Here is a 22657-nt window from a genome sequence, read left to right on the forward strand (position 1 = left end):
CATCATGTGATTGGTTGAATGTACACTATCCAATTTTTTGTGATGGGTAGAGAAGTTGTCCCCTAAAATATAGACTCGAAGTACCTGTAAAAGGGTCATATAACTTCCAATGAGCAATGCATGCCATAACAGTACTGAGATGATTGTATAAGAATGCAAAGCAGCCATAAAAGTAGTTAAAACAAAAAATGAAATTCATCCATCATTCCAAAACGTTACACACTCTTGTCATGTGTAGTAGAAATGCTCTTGTTGCATAGTCTAAATGATCATCATCTAACTCCACCCGGTAGACATCGCGCAGCCAACTAAAGCAACCATGAGCACCTCTTGTGACACCGATATCCATAGTTTCCAGCGCGAGTGTTGACCCTTGTGATAATTTGGTAAATAAGCCAGCACAATGTCTCTGGATATAGCGAGATAGATCAAGGCACTGATGTCACATGACACATCGTCCAACGTGATCTTCGTATCCACACAGAGTAGGTGGAAACGGTTGGTTTCTTTATGCTACCTATCAATGATATCGGACAGCAGACCCTTGCCAACCATCTTTAGTATGCACTCTTTCTTTGGATCACAACCTTTAGACAACCAAGATCCTGCAATCATAGAAGTTTTGTGACCTTAGTTTTAAGAATTATTGTAACATAAAATTAAAAGTAAACAAAATAAAGTTCTTTTACATCTGTAATCCACAGCTGAGCTGCAACATGGTCCTGAAACAACCTTAGGACAACAAACATATCCTCAGGACCCCCAAAACTTTGACATACAATGTCTTTGCATGTGCCAAATCTCCTCTGCAGGCATAGGGAGCTCCTCCTACTGTTTCTAAACGTCAGACACATGAGTACTCGGTTCAGCTGCTGCATATTGAAGTTTTCGATCATTAGGGTTTAAAAGCATCCCCCTCTACTTCATGCCATATCTACATAATTAATAAAATTACAAACAAAAATTGAGGAATGTATACAAATTAAAATAGTATAGTTAAAACACTTTCTATAAGCTTCTGAAAATAAAATAATACAGAAGTATTTCTTTTATTGTATTTTAGAATTATATTCTTGGAATTATGTTCTGAAAGTGTTCCGGTATTGTAATACTAGAACACAATAAACACATGTTTTTGAAATACATTATATTGACTATCAAAATTTAGATTCTCGAAAAAAACAATGTGTGTTGGAATAAAGTTTCCATTATTGAACACTTACAAACTGAAAATTAATTTTCAATACATTTTTCATAAGCATAACACAAGAAGCAATCCTCTCTATTAACTCACAAGCTTAACTCTGAACGGCTGAGGCTGTGAGCTTTGTTGGCCTTCTTGTATGTAAAAAGCTTGTGAGCACAATCCATTAGCCATGTACCCCTTTGTGTAGATCTACATTTTCTTTTATCATAACATTTAGTTATCTTCAGTGTATACCAAGCTACTAATCTTTTTACAAGTAACCAACAAGACTAATTAAAACCTCTCTCGTTCCCTTGCAAACTAAACAATAACTATGAATTCTTCATAATTATCACACATGTTCCGACAAAGAGTAGATATGTACTTACCTTGTAAGGATATTTCGACTACGCCGCTTCTTAAAACCACGGCAAGTGATCCAAACCAGAATGGAAATCAGACTGCACCAGAAAGAGCGTGAGATCAGAACAGCACGAACAAGGGAAGGAAGCTTGGTGAAGAGTCTACGAATTCTCTGATAAACACATAACAAAAAGAAAGAGCAACTCAGGAACCAATTATGTATATTAAATTCAAAAGGGCAACGCTTAAATACTATTATAGCTGTTGGAGCAATTCAATTTGTCTAACAGTTACAGTTGTTGAATTATGCTAGCATAATATTAAGAAAAACTGTATTTAAAGAAAAAAAGGGAAAAAAAATATTTTCTATTATCACTCACATTTTTATCTCCACTAGAAACAACAACATTCTTATATGCTTTACCGGAAACATTAGCATCCCTATCTACCAAATCCCCGTTGTTACTATCACTCACGTTTTCATTTTCTCTAGAAATGGGAACAATGTTATCTGGTGGTATATCACCGCCACCAGAGACAGCATAAATCTTATTTGCTTCCATGGCATCATCATGCGAAAGAGTAGAATTCTTATCCGCTGCATGTGAGTGCTTATGTTCACTAATATTGTCATCTTCACCGGGACTAATAACATCGTTATCCATTGATACATTAACATAATCACTAACATCCTTGTCGCCATCACTAGAAACAATAACATCGTCCTCCCCGTATTCTGCATTGCAGTGTTCCATTTCTTTGTTGATCGGTTCATCATATAAGAGAGATATTGATGTGAACTTTACAATAAATCCCTCCCCAAAAACTACCATAACCCCCACTTTGTTACCAGGTTCTAGATTTGATGTTATGCTCTGCCAATCCTCATCCTCAAAGGAGGTTAGCGTATCTCTTTTGCAGGCATGAATGGTTGCCTTTGTGAAATTTATGATCAACACACCTTGGCAACCTTTTGAAGTTATGGTGTCCGGGGAAGAGGAATAGACTACGAGCAGCAACATACTCTTCAGGTTATGCCCTTTTTTTGTTGGGAGATCAAACACTATGCCACGACCTTTGCAACGGAAAGTTAACCAATCAGAATTATTGTCACAGGGGAGCACAAATGAATCCCAAAACGCATCTGCAGTCTATACAATGAAATTCAAAATTTTAGAAGAATTGATATATTCGCTATTCATGCATATGATCATCTACTCTAAGTAGAAATAAAAGTAAAGTTGTCTCATAGAATTTAATTTTTGACTTAAATTATAGATGAACTAACCAAGGAGTTATTCAATGTATTTGATAAACGACTATTGTAAAACGGGATTGAAAACTTTAAGAATTAAATTGGTGTCTAATTCAAATTATGGTCCACAAAATTTGTTAGAAATAATAGTTTCACGAACCAAACTTCCAGTTTACATTTAAAAAAAAATAGATATGCGGAAGAGATATTCAAACCTGAAAAATATTGTATTCGGTAATATTAGAGACTTGGCATTTTGTTCCCATTTGAATTAAGAGAGATTTCAAGTAATTATTGGACCCTGAAATGTGAACTTGACCAAGCAAGTCGTCAATTAAAGGAGAAGCATGTATATCAGAGATTTGTGATGTAGTTTCCCTTGCATTTGCTTCAAATTTATGAAAAAATGTGGCTTTTAATGCATCAAAAATTCTTGCTACATCTTGAGTTAGTTGAAGTTTTGAGCCACACTCCACACAAAGAATTCGAAGCTTTAGAAGGTCCTTGAAAGTACCAAGAGATGACATTGACGTAGATGTCTGAACTAGGGAAATCACATTACTTGATGGTGAGAGCCAAGACCGAATGAGAGAAGGAAATACATCACGTGAAAATCCTTCAAAGCCACAAATAGAAATATATCCAATGTTTTTTAATCTTACTATTGAATAGGGCACTTTTGTTATGGCAGTCTTGTCCGCAATCAAGGTTGTCAACGATTCCATTTGTTCCAAGTCCTCCTCCAATTTGTTGATCTTGGAACATCCAGAGAGAATCAAAGATTCTAGAGATTTTAATTTATAAATGCTTATCGGAAGATTCTGAAGACTTGTGCAGTCTGTCAAATTTATTAGAAGAAGTTTATGGAGAGATCCAATACTTTGGGAGACCTCAGACAAATTTGGACAGTCTTTGAGTACTAGCTTTTCAAGATTAGGTAAAAACGAAAAGTATGGAGTTTCAGTCAAATCCCGAGAATGACTAAGATTAAGAATTTTTAGATTCTCAAGCACCTGCCAGAAAATAAAACCACAATAGAATAGTATCATAAGCTTAGAAATAACAAATAGATTAGAACTTGGAAGAATGATTATTTTCCACAAAACCATGACACTAGGATCTATCAATCACTTATTTTCTGATCCCTAAAGGCTGGTTATATCAGTGTCGATATAACTAAGTATTAAATTTCAGAGCTAATATTTAAATTTGTGAGATAGATAACTTGAATTTTTTTTAGATCACCAAAGTTTGTATATACAAATAGACATGATACTTTTAAAATGTGTGTAACAGAAGTGTTATGTGATTTGCCGACATAGAGGCCAATTAATATGATATGTGTGCAATAAGTAACTTGTCTGCCTACTATTGGTTACATCATAATATCAGTTGGACATTGTTACCAAGCACAGAAAAGCACTGCAAGAGAAAGAAATAGGAGAGGGAGAGCTTTTACAGAAAGTAATTGAATAATACTTTCATGTCTTTTTACTACACTCTTGGACTGTTTACATAGGAAAAGATATTACATTAGTAGATACGGCATTAATTAGGACTAACAGAAATATAATCAAATAAAAAACATAGACAAAAAGATTTCTACTGACTCTCTTAACCTTAAACCCTCCAAATTCTATTATTAGCTCTCGTCTCCTCAATAAAATTTTCTTTCCACTTTAGAACTGAGAGGTAAACACAACAAGTGAATAAGACAAATTTGAGTGGGACACATACTTAGACAGGGGATACTCAACATGACTCTTAGGATCAGAAAAAGACTTAACCGTATCAGGAAGATGAGTGGGGTTATCTCTTGATTTAAATTCTTGGCAGGGATGGAGAATGTTGGCCTGAACATGTGTTTATAAGTGGGAGCAATTTTCACCCAACAAGCTCATCCCTACAAAACCGGCTTGTAGGGTGAGAATTGCTCCCACTGATAAATACATATTCAGGTCACATATTGTCCGATGTGTTAAGAAATGTGGTTGGGCCTAACTCAACCCTACAAAACCGGCTTGTAGGGTGAGGATTGTCCCCACTTATAAGGACATGTTCAGGTGGTACCGGGTATTTGGATATTAGGGAAGATACCGGTAATATCCCAACTCAACACCAGAGATAATTGAATGTTTGAGAATAATTATCTGTTGATGAAGAATTAGTGGTAGGAGAAAGAATAATAAGACAGAAGAAAATTCAGAAATGTGATAATGGTTATCTTTCATTCCTCATGCCGTATCGGCTAAATAGAGCAAGTGGTTACATCACAACCGATCAATGCTAATGGAATCATGACACGTCATTATGCTAGAATGCCTAATAAGACAAAATAGGTAAAATAACAAAAGGAAAGCTGAAATATAAAATAAGAAAAACAGAATAATAAAATCCTATGACAATACCCTCCTCTTCACATCATCCATGTCCTCATGGATGAAAATCTGGAAATTTCTTAAGGAGATCATAATAGAATTCCCAAGTGGCTTTGTCAAGAGGCATATCTTTCCATTGAACCAAGACTTTGTTAGCTGCCATGCGACCTCGTTTTACCATTTTTCGATCAAGAATAGCCACAGGAGTCTTGTTGTGAGGACCAGCTGCAGTAGGTGAGTGCTGAACCGGTTGACCTTGAGGATTGGGGCAGAGTTTCAATTGGGACACATGAAAAACATTGTGAATTTCAGCAGAAGCAGGCAGCTGTAGTTTGTAAGCAGTGGCGCCGACACGATCCTCAATCCGAAATGGGCCATAAAACTTAGGAAGTAACTTGTGGACAGCATGAGGTTTCAAGGAATTCTGTCTGTAAGGATGCAGTTTAAGGTAAACATAGTCCCCGATAGCAAATACCCTATCACTCCTGTGTTTATCTGCTTGTTGGATCATCCGATTCTGAGCTCGTAAGAGATGGAACTTGAGGAGATTAATGGCTTCTTCCCTCGCAATTAAAGTTCTATCTACATTCAGATTTGCTGCAGAATTGGGTAAATAAGGCAAATGGATAGGTGGTGGCTGGCCATACACCACCTCAAAGGGAGTGGTATGAGTAGATGAATGATAGTTTGTGTTATACCACCATTCAGCCAAAGAAAGCCATTTATGCCACTGGTTCGGTTGCTCAGATGTCATGCATCGAAGGTAGGTTTCTAGGCATTTATTTACCACCTCCGTTTGGCCGTCAGTTTGGGGATGGTATGCTGAAGATTTCTGCAGTTCCACTCCTTGGAGCTTGAAAAACTCTTGCCAGAAGTTACTGAGAAAGATTGGGTCGCGGTCACTAGTTATTGTCTCCGGCAAGCCATGTAATTTGAAGACATTGTCAAGGAAAATTTGTGCCACATCCAAGGCCGTGTAAGGATGAGCTAAGGCCATGAAATGTGCATATTTGCTAAGTCTATCGACCACCACATAGATGACTTGTTTTCCTGCAGATAAAGGAAGACCCTCCACAAAGTCCATGCTAATGTGAGTCCAAATAAGATTTGGAATAGGTAGTGGCTGTAAGAGACCCGGGTAGGCCGCCAAATCAGATTTGTTTTTCTGACAGATTGCACAGTTCTTAACAAAGAGAAGAATGTCTTTTGACATACCTTTCCAATAGAACAATGCTTTGACTCTACTAGTAGTCACATCCCTGCCAGAATGCCCTCCAATAGATGAACTATGTAACCACTGTAATGTGAATAGGAATTAGTTTAAATGTATTTATTTAGTGTAATAACCGATATAGCCCTGTAACCTTTATATATACGAGAAATAATAATGAGAAAAGTATCAAGCCAAGAATTATTGACATGGTATCAGTAGGTTTTCGATCAAACCTGTGAGTTTTAGGTTAATCTTGCCTTTATTCAGCGACACCCCACTGGGTCGCTCTTGAAATCGTCTCGGTAGATCTCGTTTCTCGGTACTTGAAATCATCTCGGTTCTCGGTAATCTCTTCCAAGATTGCGATTCTAATCTCGGGTGCTTACAAATCGTGTTTGCTTTGATCGTGTTATCGTATCGGTGTCGGCAAATATTCTGAATTAGGGTTTTGACTCTGTGTCGACAATTATTCTGAATTAGGGTTTTGACTCTGTGTCGGCAATTATTCTGAATTAGAGTTTTGACTCTGTGTCGGCAATTATTCTGAATTAGGGTTTTGACTTGGTGTCGGCGAGTATCCTGAATTGGGGTGTTGATTTGGTGTCGGCAAGTATTTTCTTCAGTGTTTCGTTGGTGTTTCTTGTTTCACGTTAACAAAATTGTTACGTTAACAAAATTGTTCTTAAGTCATCTCTGATATTATGGCTTCCGAAGAAGAGATAGATCATATTAGTGTTCGTTTTACCGGAAAGAATTATCTTGTTTGGGAATTTCAGTTTCGGATGTATGTCAAAGGGAAAGGATTATGGAGTCACTTGGACGATGTCTCTTTGGCACCGTTAGAGACAACTGACTTAGATGCATGGGAAATAGAAGATGCTCAGATTATCACTTGGATTCTCGGTACTATTGATCCTCACATGATTAATAATTTGCGATCTTTTTCCACTGCCCAAGAAATGTGGAACTACTTGAAGCGTATCTATAACCTAGACAATGCGGCCAAACGTTTTCAGTTGGAGCTAGACATTGCCAATTACAAACAAGGCAATCTGTCTGTTCAAGAATATTATTCTGGTTTTTTGAATTTGTGGACAGAACACTCTGCAATTATACATGTTGATGTTCCCAAAAGTTCTCTCGCGGATGTCCAAGAGGTCTACAATACTAGTAGGCGAAATCAATTTCTCATGAAGCTTCGTGCAGAATTTGAGGTTGTCAGAGGTGCCTTGTTGAATAGGAATCCCGTTCCTTCTTTAGATACATGTGTCGGTGAACTTCTCAGAGAGGAACAGCGTCTTGCTACTCAAGGATCCATGTCTCGTGATGTTTGTCATTTCTGAGTCTGCTATGTTTGCATATGCTCCTCATAGTAGAGGTAAAGGTCGTGATATTCGACATGTCCAATGTTTCTCTTGCAAACAATTTGGACATTTTGCTCAGAGTTGCAGTAAGAAGTTTTGTAATTATTGCAAGAAGCGGGGCCATATTATCTCTGATTGTCCCACCCGTCCTCCACGATCAACACAACGTTCGGTGCAAGCATTTTCTGCTAGTACAAGCTCTGCAGTTGGTCCTTCCATCACCAATCCATCTAATGGTGGTGCTCTCCAACCTGAAATAATCCAACAGATGGTATTTTCCGCTCTATCAACCTTGGGAATTCAGGGTAAGTCTTCGAATGTTTCCCGCCCGTGGTTTCTTGATTCTGGTGCATCCAATCACATGACCGCCTCTTCTGAATACTTGCACAATTTACATTCTTACCATGGTAATCAGAAAATTCAAATTGCGGATGGTAATGCTCTCTCTATCACGAATGTTGGTGACCTCAACTCTGATTTTCGGGATGTGTTTGTAGCACCTGGACTTGCTTCCAATTTATTATCTGTTGGTCAATTGGTTGATAATAATTGTAATGTAAATTTTTCTCGTGATGGTTGCCTTGTGCAGGAACAGGTGTCGGGGAAGGTGGTTGCGAAGGGGCCTAAAGTGGGAAGACTGTTTCCACTTCAGTTTATTTCTAGTCATTTATCTCTTGTTTGTAAAAATGTCTTGAATTCTTATGAGGATTGGCATAGAAAATTGGGTCATCCTAACTCTGCTGTTTTATCTCATTTATTTAAAAATGGTTTATTGGGAAATAAAAGTGTTGTTTCTAATGCCTCTCTTTCATGTTCTGTTTGCAAATTAGCTAAAAGTAAAACACTTCCTTTTCCGTCTGGTGCTTATCGGGCTTCCTCTTGTTTTGAACTGATTCATAGTGATGTATGGGGTATGTCTCCTGTAGTTTCTCATGCTCGCTATAAATATTTTGTCACATTTATTGATGATTATAGTCGTTTTACTTGGATATATTTTCTTCGGTCTAAATCTGAAGTGTTTTCTATGTTTAAGAAATTTCTGACATATGTTGAAACTCAATTTCATGAAAGTGTTAAAATTTTTCGCTCTGATTCTGGTGGTGAGTACATGTCTCGTGAGTTTCAAGAATTTCTTCAACAAAAAGGCATTTTGTCTCAACGATCTTGTCCCAATACCCCCCAACAAAATGGGATGGCAGAACGCAAGAATCGTCATTTGCTTGATGTGACCCGCACTTTACTTCTTCAAGCTTCTGTACCACCCCGATTTTGGGTGGAGGCTCTTTCCACAGCTGTCTTCTTGATCAATCGTCTTCCTTCTACGGTTATTGATCTCGATTCTCCCTTTTTTCGTCTTTTTAAAATTCAGCCTAATTATAATGATTTACATACCTTTGGATGTGTTTGTTTTGTTCACTTACCTCCATTTGAAAGGCATAAGCTTGGAGCGCAGTCTGTTCAATGTGCGTTTATGGGGTATAGTCACTCTCATAAGGGATTTGTGTGTTATGATGTCACTAACCATCGTTTTCGTATTTCTAGGAATGTGACATTTTTTGATAATCAGTTTATGTTTCCATGTGTTTCTCCTGTCATGAATGATATTGTTACTCTTCCTAAGTTTTCTATTATGCATCAATCTATAGAACGCTATAAACCAGGTCATGTATATGTCAGAAAACACAAACAGCAGGTTCCCACACCCCTTCCCGACGCTGAACCGCCACCTGATCCTGTAATGGTTGAACCACGACGTTCTGGTCGAATATCTCGAGCACCAGATAGATATTCACCAGACAGGTATGATTCCTCACATACTTCTCTGACTGCCACACTCTCTAGCATATCTATTCCTACTTGCTATTCACAGGCTGTTAAAGATGTACGTTGGATAAAAGCAATGAATGAGGAACTTCAAGCTCTTCAAGAGAATTTCACATGGGATATTGTCTCTTGTCCTCCTGATGTTAAACCCATTGGCTGCAAATGGGTGTATTCTGTGAAATTGAATTCTGATGGGTCCCTTAACCGTTTCAAGGCTCGCTTGGTTGCCTTAGAAAACAAGCAGGAATATGGAATTGATTATGATGAGACATTTGCACCGGTTGCCAAAATGACATCTGTCCGTACGGTACTCTCTATAGCTGCTTCTAACGGGTGGACTCTTCATCAATTAGATGTGAAAAATGCTTTTATTCATGGTGACCTGGCGGAAGATATTTATATGACTCCTCCTCAAGGTTTATTTCCGTCATCTAAGGGTGTGTGCAAGCTCAAACGCTCCTTATACGGTTTGAAACAAGCGCCTAGAGCATGGTATGAAAAATTTCGCTCCACTCTACTTGGGTTTTCCTTTACTCAGAGTCAGTACGATTCTTCTCTATTTATTCATAGAACATCTACTGGAATTGTCCTACTTCTTCTGTATGTTGATGATATGATTATTACTGGTTCTGATCATGCTTCCATTCAAAGCCTTAAACAGCAGTTACAAGCAGCGTTTCATATGAAAGATCTTGGTAATTTGCATTATTTTCTTGGTCTTGAGGTTCATTCTACATCTAAGGGCATATTCCTCCATCAACACAAGTATGCCACAGATTTAATTTCTATGGCTGGTCTGCAATCGGCTAATCCAGTAGATACTCCTCTTGAGGTTAATGTTAAATATCATCGTGATGATGGTGATCTGTTGCATGATCCTTTATTGTATCGTCAACTCGTGGGTAGCCTTAATTACTTGACTATTACTCGCCCTGACATATCATTTGCTGTTCAACAAGTAAGTCAATTCATGCACTCTCCTCGCCACCTACACCTGGCAGCAGTTCGACGTATAATTCGTTACTTGAAGGGAAGCTCTCATCGTGGTTTATTCTTTCCTACTGGCGTTCCTCTTAAATTGAGTGCTTATAGTGATGCCGATTGGGCAGGGTGCCCTGATACTCGACGATCTGTCACTGGTTGGTGCATGTTTCTTGGCTCTTCATTGATCTCATGGAAAAGTAAGAAACAAGCGAGAGTCTCTAAATCTTCTACTGAATCTGAGTATCGTGCCATGTCTGCTGCTTGTTCTGAAATAATTTGGCTTCGTGGTCTTTTGGCTGAACTTGGATTTCCTCAAATAGAGCCAACTTCACTTTATGCTGACAATACAAGTGCCATTCAAATTGTTGCGAATCCTGTTTTTCATGAACGCACCAAACATATTGAAGTTGATTGTCACTCAATCCGTGACGCTTATGATGACAGAATAATATCACTTCCTCATGTCAGTACTCAGTTGCAGATTGCAGATATTCTTACCAAGGCTGTTCCGCGTCCACGTCATCAGTTTCTTGTTAGCAAATTGATGCTCATTGACAAGCAGCATCAATTTGAGGGGGGATGTGAATAGGAATTAGTTTAAATGTATTTATTTAGTGTAATTACCGATATAGCCCTGTAACCTTTATATATACGAGAAATAATAATGAGAAAAGTATCAAGCCAAGAATTATTGACATGTAAGATAGTTTCCTTGATAACAGGATTGGAACCAATGACTAACTTTCCCCTGCGCCTGAGTTCATCACGAATCCATGTATACTTAGGATGAGAATCTGGCTTCTGTTTCATGTCAGAAATAATTTTACTTAGTTGAGGATCCTGCTGCCAATTAAGATGAATACTCTCCAAAAGGTCACTACTTGCAGTACCGAGAACCAATGCCAATAATTCAGCTCCAGCTTTTCTAGACAAAGCATCAGCAGCGGCATTTGCCGAACCTTCCTTATATTGTAATTCAAAATCAAAGCCAAGTAATTTGGACACTCAAAACTGCTGAAAAGGGGTGTTTAGTTTCTGGTCCCACATATGCTTGATGCTCTTTTGGTCAGTTTTGATAATGAAAGGTGCATGAGAAAGATAAGAGCCCCATTTTTGAACTGCATAGACTATAGCTAGAAGTTCCCTTTCATACACAGACAACGCCTGTTGCTTTGGCCCTAATGACTTACTAATGTAAGCAATGGGGTGGTGATCCTGCATTAAAACAGCGCCAATACCCTTACCCGAGGCATCGGTTTCTACAACAAATTTTTTTGCAAAATTTGGTAAGCTTAAAACAGGAGCAGAAATCAATGCTTGTTTTAAGTGTTGAAAAGCAAAATTTGCTTCAGAAGACCAAAAGAAACTATCTTTCTTCAACAAGTCAGTTAAGGGCTTTGCTAGTTTACCGAAATCTTTGACAAATCGTCTATAGTAGCCGGCTAAGCCTAAGAAACCCCTGAGTTGCTTTATGGTGGAGGGAACAGGCCAAGAACTCACTGCCAGAATTTTTGCAGGATCAGTAGAAACTCCCTCTTTAGTGATAAAGTGTCCCAAGTATTCTACTCTAGGTTCAGCAAAAGCACACTTATTTTTATTCAAAAATAAGTGATTATCCCGAATAGTTTGGAAGATGAGGTGTATATGAGCAAGGTGATCCTCGAATGACTTGCTATAAACAAGTAAATCATCAAAAAATATAATCACGAATTTCCTAAGAAATTGTTGAAAAACCTGATTCATAAGAGCTTGAAATGATGCAGGGGCATTTGTGAGTCCAAAGGGCATCACCAAATATTCAAAGTGACCGCTGTGTGTTTTGAATGCAGTTTTGTGCTCCTCTCCATGAGCCATACGCAGCTGATGGTAACCAGACCTCATATCCAGTTTAGAAAAAACAGTGGCGCCGTGAAGTTCATCCATCAAGTCTTCAATGAGAGGTATGGGAAATCGATCCTTAATGGTAAGATCATTAAGCCTACGAAAATCTACACAAAGACGCCATGAACCATCTTTCTTGCGCACGAGAATTGTGGGAGATGCAAAAGGGCTATTGCTATGCTGCACAATACCCTGTTTCAGCATGTCCTGCACAATATTATCAATGATATCTTTCTGAATAATGGAAAAACGATAGGGTCTTAAATTAAACGGTTGCGTGCCTTCTTTGAACGGAATTTTATGGTCAAAACCAGGTCTAGAAGGAGGTAAAGCAGTAGGCTCAGCAAAGATGTCAGAATATTGGTCTAGAAGTTGAACAAGTGATGGAGGTAAGACTTGTTGAGAATCAAAACCCTGGAGAGCATGGCATGTTGGTAATCCCATAGAATAATCCTTCACACCAATAGACAGAAAACACATCTCAGCGCCTTTGTGGACCACTTGAGCAAAAGATTTGTTGTTGATAACTTTGAAACTGGGAGTTTTCGCACCTCGAAGGACAAATTTCCTACCATTAGTAGAAAACTCCATCTGTAGCTTATCAAAATCCCATAAGATAGGTCCCAAAGATTTCAACCATTGGATACCCAAAATCAAATCACAGCAAACTAAGGGTAAGACAATAACATCCGCAGTAAATTGAGCCTGTTGGAGCTGCCATTTAAACCCTCTACAAATAAAAGCCGCCTCCAATTTGTGGCCACCACCCCCAGTCACAGACAAAGGAGGAATAGCTTCTAGTTTACAACCCATGGCTTTAGCAATTTCTAAGTCCAAGAAATTATGAGTGCTGCCACTGTCCAATAGAATGTGGAGCATTTTCTTATCATGTAATCCGGTAACTCGCATGGTATGAAAATTAGCAATACCTGTCAAGGCGTGAAAAGAAAGTTGAGGGTTGTCAAAATCTTGAAAGGAATGCGGTTCAGGTGTAAGGGAGTCACATGAAGTGTTCGCAGTTGGATTGTCGTCTTCATCAACTTCCAATACCATGAGATGAGATCGTTTGTGCTTAAACTGATGTCCCGGGGTAAATTGTTCATCGCAAAACATACATAAGCCCTTTGCGCGGCGTTCAGCCATTTCAATTGCCGAAAATGTGCGGAAAGGACGCTGAGGGTTAGGTTTAGGGGAAAAGGTGGTTGGAGTGACTTGAGGGTTTTGAGACTGAGTGTTATTTTGTGCGGCACTGGGTTTGGGTAACACACCCTGAAATTTGGAAAAGGGTTGAAAGCGTGATTTTGGCTGTGGGAGAGAAGTTTGTGAAGCTTCGTGTAACTTGGCCAAATTTGCAGCATGAGCTATGGATGAAGGATTAAACATACGAACTTGCATCTGCATATGGTGGTCAAGGCCGGCTAAGAAGATGCTAAGGGAGTGTTCAGGAAGAAGAGTCACCTGAGTTAGCGCAAGTTCAAACTGGTCGATGTAATCTTGCACTTTACCGGTATGTTTTACCTGAAGTAACGAAGACAAGGGGTCTTCATAGACGTCACCAAATCTTGTTGTGACATCAGTGACATATTGTTGCCAAGAGGGGTAAATATCAAACTTATGGCGCATGTAGTTCAGGTGCCACTGCAGAGCCAAACCATCGAGATGGATGGAAGCTAGTCTCACCATCGATGTTTGTGGGGTTTCATCGAGCAGGAAAAATTGGTCGCACTTGTAGAGCCACTCGCGAACATTTTTGCCATCAAAGCGAGGGAATTCCACTTTGGAGATCCGAGTAGCGTAACTGTTGTTGTTAGAGTTGCGAGGACCGGTAGAACCTTGGCAGCCGGAAGGTGAAGAGGAAGAGAGATCTACGTGAGATTGAATTAGCGCACGAATCTCCTCCAAATCAGTTGTACGTTGCATTTGCAGCTGAGAGAAACGTTCTTCTAAACGGCGTTCGAGCTCGGTCAGAGGGGGCGGCGGAGAAGGAGTCATCGTCACCGGAGCTGATACCAATTGGTACCGGGTATTTGGATATTAGGGAAGATACCGGTAATATCCCAACTCAACACCAGAGATAATTGAATGTTTGAGAATAATTATCTGTTGATGAAGAATTAGTGGTAGGAGAAAGAATAATAAGACAGAAGAAAATTCAGAAATGTGATAATGGTTATCTTTCATTCCTCATGCCGTATCGGCTAAATAGAGCAAGTGGTTACATCACAACCGATCAATGCTAATGGAATCATGACACGTCATTATGCTAGAATGCCTAATAAGACAAAATAGGTAAAATAACAAAAGGAAAGCTGAAATATAAAATAAGAAAAACAGAATAATAAAATCCTATGACATCAGGCCATATATTGTCCGAAGTGGGACTCTTATAATTATGTGCCAATTATAAGGAGAGGATAATGACGACTTGGTGCTTGCTCATGATGATGATGATTGTCCAATACGATGTGGGACTCTTAGCACACCCCTCACGCACAGGACTGGACATCTAGAGCATGGATATAAATGGTGGGTGGTCCGATAACGGAAACCTGGTAGCAGGTGGCCGATATTTACCATTGCAGCAAGCCCAAAAACTGCCATGTATATGTGCCACAGCGCCGCGCCGCCGGATATTTGATAACACTGGTAGAAAGTGGTACCATACAATAGATGAATAGGATTATATAATGTGTTCCCAAAGAATTCAAGAGTTTGGTCTCTTCCAATCAATATTCAGTCCTAATTAATTGCCTACTGATTTTTTTCCTTCAGTTTTCCTATTTCTTCAAAATCTATGAAATAAAATAAGTGTCATCCTAATAACATAACTGCTTCCTAAAAGATAATAACTGCTTGCTATTTTCTAATACTACTAAGATGTCTAAACAGTAGTACAACTTTTGGGCATCCTAATTCACCGATTTGTCAAATTATAAGAGCATCAGCCAGCTACCAAAATACGCACTATACAAACATGAAAGAGATAGATAGGAGGATAAATTTAAACTTAACATATCACTTCTGGGAAAGATGATTAGTGAGAAAAATATCCTAACCAGAATATTAAACAGAATTTGTACCTGACTCTTCTTCCATATTTGTTTGAGATGACTGTATTTTAATTCGATGGAAACTAGACTTCCTTGCTGAAATTCTACAGGAGTGTAAGTTGATGGAAACCCACGCCAGTGCAGCCATCTAAGATCCCCTGAAAGATATTTAAAATCTCCATCAAGCTGCACCCCTGCAAGTTGAAGCAATCTAAGTTTATTCATCTTCTTAAATGCTTTGGTACTCAGACAAACTGCATTTTTTCTTGGAAACTCCAAAGCCAGTCCCTTGACAGCTTCTGTTCCCTGAAATTAAAATATAAGGTATACAGAAAATGAATAGCTTAGATATCTGTTATTTGAAACCAATATAATTTGAAAACATTAAAGCATTCACGAATAAAACCAATATTTCACGCGGTAATTAAGTTCACTTATTAGCAATTACCTTATGCTTTGATAATAAATCAAACACTTCTTCTGGGCGCCACAACCTACTGCGCTTCTCAGGATCAAATGGTGACTCCTCATAAATTATTTGTCTTCCCATGTCTCTCAACAAATAATGCATTCTAAGCTTGTTCCTATTGTCAACACTTACAAGAGCCCGCTCTACAAGGACTTTAATTCCAATCTCACCAAAAAAACCACATCCATTTAATATTTGTATTACATCATTTTTGTCCATCCCAATAAAGAAACAAGCTATATCAAGGAATATTTGTTTTTCTGTAACATCTTTTAAACCATCGAAGCTTACTTTTAGCTTCTTATGTACTTGATCATGGGGTATACATTTGAGTTTGTCCAAAGCTTTGTGCCACTCTGTTATTTCACAGTCAGACAAATAGGACCCAAGGACTTGAAGTGCTAGTGGCAATCTCCCGGAATAAGTAATCACATTTTTTGAATGTGTTGCAAAATCTTTTGTTGGACTAGGTTGCTTGAATGCATGCCAACTGAAAAGCTCAAGAGATTCACTTTCCCCCATTTCTTCTACAGTATACACTTGATCAACTCTACATGATCTAAGAAGATGCATGTCTCTTGTTGTGATGATTATTCTACTCCCCGGACCAAACCATTCGCGGCTTCCACACAAAGCCTTTAGTTGGTCCAGTTCATTCACATCATCAAGCACAACAAGTACCCTATTTTGTGCAAGTCTTTCCTTCAATATATTTTTCCCTGATTCTATGTCATGTATCTTGAATGTCGTAGTTTTGTAAACATCACAAAGTACCTGTTGCTGTAGAGAGACTAAATTAATATTTGTCTCCCAAAATTCTCTTATATTTAGAAGGAAGCTCCTTCCTTCAAATTTGCTCCCAATTTGATTATAAATGGATTTGGCAATGGTTGTCTTACCAACACCCCCCATTCCCCATATCCCTAAAAGTAAAACATCTGATTTTTGAAGATTTAGTAACTTAGTCGCAGCTTCCACACGAGATTCTACACCCACTGGATGTTCAGCAACAAATAACTCTGTCCTATGTAGCAAACGGGTGACATGTTCAACAATATTCTTGATATCTGCACTCTCATTCCTACAAAATATGAATCATTGATAAGTTGCACAATCATTTGTATGTATAAGCATCTCCAATATATTTCTACCAAATCAAGAAGGAGAATTATAATCGAGTATACGTGCATAATTTTATAAGATACAAATGTGTTGCAAACTTGCAATGGGAATGTAAGAGAAGCACAAGCTTTGTAAAACTAGTAATCCATTGGACATTTATCAAAAGCTAGTAGTGGTAATCCAAGAATCATTGTAGAGTAATTTAAGAGTCACTAGTAAGTCTACAAATTCATGTGCATGTTCTGATATAATTAGTTGTGAAATAAAAGAGGAAAACTATTAGGCTCTTGCATGATTTTTCTGTAGCATAAAACTGCCATATCCTCTATTTTTTAGTGATTCGGTTAAAGTTCTGCCTCTAGAGTACTTAACAGAATCATATTTTTATTTAAAAATCATTCAAAATAGCTTTTCATTGCAATCAAATTTTAGATTTTGTAATAACTTTTAAAATGGACATTAGGTATCATTGCTATTAAGATTCCCACATTGGACAATATATGACCTAGACATGTGCTTATAAGTGGGGGCAATCCTCACCCTACTAGCCGATTTTGTAGGGTTGATTTAGGCCAAACCACATTTCTTAACATGGTATCAGAGCCTCGTTTAAGATCTGGGAGGCCACCTACTATTAGGTTTCCGCTATCGGGCCACACACCATTTATTTTGACGCTCCAGTTGTCTAGTCCTGGGCGTGAGGGGGTGTGTTAAAAGTCCCACATAAGTGGGGGAAATCCTCACCCTACTAGCATCACAACGAACAATACTTCAAACTTCAAAGAGAAAATAATAAAAATAAAAAACAACCTGGAATCTCTAAGTACAAACCCTGCTATGCCACCAATATCAATGAGGTCTCTTCTCCAATTAGTCTTTGTGGATTCATCCACTGATATTGTTTTGATAAGATCTCCAAAAACTTCTCCAAATTGACCTGTCTGATGGCGTACTTCTGAGGGATCTACGTCATAGAACACAGGCATAACCACCATACCCCTTGTTCTACCAATCTCCATTATCTTAACCAACTCTAGCATACACCATCGAGAATTAGCATAATTTGAAGACAAAATAATGATGGAAATTCTAGATTGTCCGATTGCTCGCAACAGTGAGATTGAGATGTGATCTCCTCGTGGTATCTCATCATTGTCTCTGAAAGCATGAATTCCCGCATTTTGAAGAGAGGAATAGAGGTGTGACATGAACTTTGCACGACTGTCTTCCCCTCTAAAACTCAAGAACACGTCGTACATCTTTGGCTGAAACATCAAAACGAAAAAAAAAGAAGCTTAGATATATGGTAACTAAAATTCTTTAAGCCACTGATAGATCATTAAATAAGAGGGTACCCACAATTCATTTTGTTAATAATTTTTATTTCAAAGTCATAAGAATTAACTTTTGATGTTCTTATGCTGATTAGGAAACCAAATGTTAACAGACTCATTAATGATCACTTTGCTTCCTTTGCTGTTATATAGTGGAACCAAAAAATCATGTATTGGTGATACATCAATCGTAGATATATATGTTACCACTCACCTGGTCAGTCTTATTACTTGATTCCCTCTTAATGATATCTCTTGCCATGGCTTGTAGCAAAACATGCATTCCAAGCTTGTTATTCTTATCAATGGTTAAAAGGCTCTTGTCTTCAAGGAGACTTATTTGAAGATTAGTGCATTGTGTCGACCTATTTAATGTATGAAGTACATCATTTTGGTCCATCCTGTTAAAGAAACATGCTATATCAAGGAATATTTGTTTCTCTTCATTACTCAAATCATCAAAACTCGTTTCTAGAGCATGTAGTACTTCTTGATCTGGGAAGGAAAATCTTTCGAGACTCCTCAATACACCTTTCCATTCAAGTACTTCCTTTCCGTGCAAAAACCCCCCGAGGGCTTTAAGAGCAAGAGGCAATCCCCTAGAATAAGCAACTAATTGTCTAGAAAGTTCACCAAAACTGTCTTGGGGAGTTGTTACTTGGCTGAATGCACACCAATTAAAAAGCTCAATCGATTCACTTTCTTCCAATTCTTTCACTCTATATATATGGTCAACTCCATGCTTCGTGAGTAGATTCCTATCCCTGGTCGTGATGATTATTTTGCTACCTGGACCAAACCAATCCCGATTTCCGCACAAAGACTTTAGCTGCTCCAATTTATCAACATTGTCAAGTACAAGAAGTACCCTTTTATTATGAAGTCTTTCTTTTAAAACAACTTTTCCTGATTCAGCCGTACCTATCTTTGTTTCAGTTGGTTTGCCCCTATAAGAAAGAAGTTTCTCTTGTAAAGAAACTACACCTCCATCTGTTTTCCAAACTTCCCTGACATTATCGAGCAAGAACTTGTACTCAAAATAAGGACCAACCTGATTATAAACGGCTTCAGCAATAGTTGATTTACCAATCCCTGCCATCCCCCATATCCCCAGTAGGAGAGGATATCTTGATTGTTTCAATAGTTGAATCACATCTTGCACCCTATATTTTAAACTCACAGTATAGAAAGCACCCAAAAAGTCACTCTTCTTGTTTATCAAACGAATAACACTTTCAACTATATCCCCAATATATTCCCTTCCATAACTGTATTAATAACATAAACAATAGATGATTAGATGCATAACAACATTGTCCAACATGTGCATAGGTGAAAAAAAGGTCGTATCATAAAGATGGAATGAGCAACATGGTTTTAAATTGCAGTCCGCACGACCGCCATTAGAAATTACATCAGACAATTGCGCCCATGTTTCTTCAAGTATTTTCCTCAAAACCTAAAATTTCATAATCCCAAACTCAATTTACTTCCTATGTAATGAAAAAATCTTAATATCAAGTTTCTTAACGGTATATTTCAAACACCTCCAAATTGAAATTCACACTCTGCAACGGCCATAATGCACATCAGCAACCGCAATGGCAACACCAGTAACCGCATCCGCAACATCAACCGCAATTTAAAACCATGTGGAGTAATAATAATATAATTTCAAATCAAGAAAGTTTCAACTTAAAAATTACCTGTCTGCAAAATCAATCACTCCTGAATATGCAGTAGTTTTAGTGATGGCTGCCACCCAACTCATGAACTTATCTTCCTCTTCGAACGAGGTTTCCTTTACCCAAATTGTATACACAAGATCATGAAAAGCCTCTCCACCAATTCCAAGCGACGAGTAGTCGTTGTAACCATCATAGAGCAAAGGAAGAACAATAAGACCAGTTGTGTTTAAGCAACACTGTGTTATTTTCTCAAATTCTTGAAGACAAGGTCTTGAATTAACATAATTCCTCGAAAACACAATAACAGCAACTTTGCAATCTCCTATGACATTCAGCATAGAGGTTGGTATTTCTCTGTCACGACTTTGAAGCTTCTCGTCGTACCAGAAAACATTAAATTGAGCTTTTCTAGTTCTACTAAGAGCGGCGTAGATACGCTTGGCGAAAGAAGCAGTGTCTTGGTTGCAGAAACTCAAGTACACGTTGTGCTTCTTCCTCTTTGGATTAGCAGTTGTATTAGTACTAGTAGACATGGTTTGGAATTGGATTTGATGAATAAATTAGGTCAAAGTGAGTGATGAATTATGAGGCAAATTAAATCCTCTCTGAATATGAACAGAAAATTCCTGCTTGTTTTATGAGATTATTACAAGTCAACTCAAAGTCTATTCATAAAGTAGAACTATTGCATTTGAAGTGAAATATGGCTGAAATTTTGAGCCACAAAATGTTAATAATATGAAATAGGATAAGGGTAAATTAGGAGTGATAGATTCATTAACCTATTGGAGGTCAAATTTAAGCTTCACAAGCCACCAAAAACTCTTGGTGCATGCACACTCCAATACAAACATCAACCTTGAAAAATGCAACTTTCTAGGCACTAGAAATAAACAACAGCATTTTAGAGGAAAGAGAATTTTATAACTGAATATTAGAGAATGATAGAGGGGAATGGTGGTGCAGTAGGATCCTATTTGGGATTGGAAGCTATTTTGATTCCTCATGGATTTGCTATGAAAAGGAGGTGTTGGAAGCTATTTTGATTTTTTTAGTACACTTATTCATACCACTAAAAACTCTGTAATTTTGAAAAACATTAAATTTGTATTAATTGGAGTTTTGAAAAATTTAGACAAATTAATTATATATAATTTTTATTATTTTAATAGTTCAAAAATTAAAAATATATTAATAATAAATATTATTTATATAAAATCTTTTTTTAAAACATTTAAAGATTTTTTTATATTTTTTCAAAAAATTATTTTTTAAAACTCTCTTCCCTCCAAACTTTCCGACAAAATTTTATTTTTAAGGCTAAAAGCTATGTTTGGATACTATAATACGAATTGAATAGAATTAAGGAATTAAGTAGAGTGGAATGGAGGAGAGCATAATAAAACAAAGATTTGAATATTTTATTATGGAATAGAGCAATTTTGTTATTCCGTCCAAATCGAAGAATACAAAAAATGATAGAAAGTGGTTGAATAGGATGAAATGCATTCCATCTGACTCTGTTCCATTCCATTATTTTTTAATTAATCCAAATTGTGGAATATTGGACTGAACTCTAGTCTCGACAATGGGTAGCTTCTGGTCCAACAAGGATTAAGCATGAGGTCGAAGTCTGTTCGCATGTTGTTGTTGAAATAGTGCATGTAGTAGTCGAAGTTGTTCTAACATGCATTAGTTGTTATATGCTAGGTTTGTTAGCATTTCGAATTGGGCCTACCTATTTAAGCCCAATTGTTTAAGTTAGCTTGTAGCCTTTGTTAGCTTAGTAGTTTATAAATAGACCAGTTCTCTCAGGTTGTTGAGAGAGGTTAATTGTTGTTATTCACTTGTAATCATTGTAACCTTAATTGAGTAAGTGAGTCGAAAAACAATTTCAACCAATTCTTCTTCTTACCTGCTCTCTCCCTTTATTCGTAAAATCCTAATAGGGTTTCTTGTGTTTGTTCAAGAAACTTAATCTTTCTTATAGTCGTGGTTTGTTCTTGATGGCACTCCGTTGCAACAAATTGGGGCGGTGAGTATGGAGAAGATGTCGTCAACAAAGTGTGAGATTGAAAAGTTCACAAGAGTGAACGATTTCGGTCTATGGCGCTTAACGATGAAAGCCCTACTGGTTCAGCACTGTTGGTTAGAAGAGTTGAAGGGAGCTGCAACCATGGACGTTGAGTTAACGGAGAAAGAGAAAAGGACTATGGTAGAGAAATCCCACAGCGCCGGTCTAAATGTTCATATATATGCGATCTATGAGGCTTCTTAAGTAATATGCATTAATTGAAAACATTAATAAGAAAGAGGCTTTTAAATAGGTTTTCAGGCCAGGTCAAGCTTTTAAAAAGGCCAGGCCAGGCTGAAAAAACGAGCCTATAGTAGGCCACAGGCCAGGCTCAGGCCTTGTAAGTTTATCGTAGGCCAGGCCCAGGCCTGATAAAGCCTAGCCTAGCCTAGCCTATTCCCACCCCTACTCTTAACCAGCCTTGTGCATCCCATAACCCAAATCATCTTCATAATCAAAATTTTCAAAATTC

General features: G+C 37.8%; 1 protein-coding gene across 2 annotated transcripts; it reads right to left on the minus strand.

The window, feature by feature from the left end:
- Nucleotides 1–20785, minus strand: LOC131601405 (uncharacterized). 2 transcript variants are annotated; one of them, XM_058873223.1, is made up of 11 exons: nt 20130–20785; nt 18638–19691; nt 17900–18354; nt 15947–17048; nt 15529–15804; nt 3020–3817; nt 1930–2700; nt 1576–1721; nt 1295–1396; nt 690–934; nt 1–605 (listed from the first exon to the last, which is right to left on the minus strand). In XM_058873223.1, the coding sequence occupies exons 1-10, from the start codon at nt 20642–20644 to the stop codon at nt 919–921; spliced, it is 5235 nt and encodes a 1744-aa protein (XP_058729206.1). In that variant the 5' UTR covers nt 20645–20785; the 3' UTR covers nt 1–605; nt 690–918. The 2 variants fall into 2 exon arrangements, with proteins under 2 accessions (XP_058729206.1, XP_058729205.1); XM_058873222.1 differs by having other exon boundaries at nt 1295–1405.
- Nucleotides 20786–22657: the final 1872 nt, after the last annotated feature.

This window comes from Vicia villosa, linkage group LG5 (genome assembly GCF_029867415.1).
Source record: "Vicia villosa cultivar HV-30 ecotype Madison, WI linkage group LG5, Vvil1.0, whole genome shotgun sequence".
Lineage (NCBI taxonomy): Eukaryota > Viridiplantae > Streptophyta > Magnoliopsida > Fabales > Fabaceae > Vicia > Vicia villosa.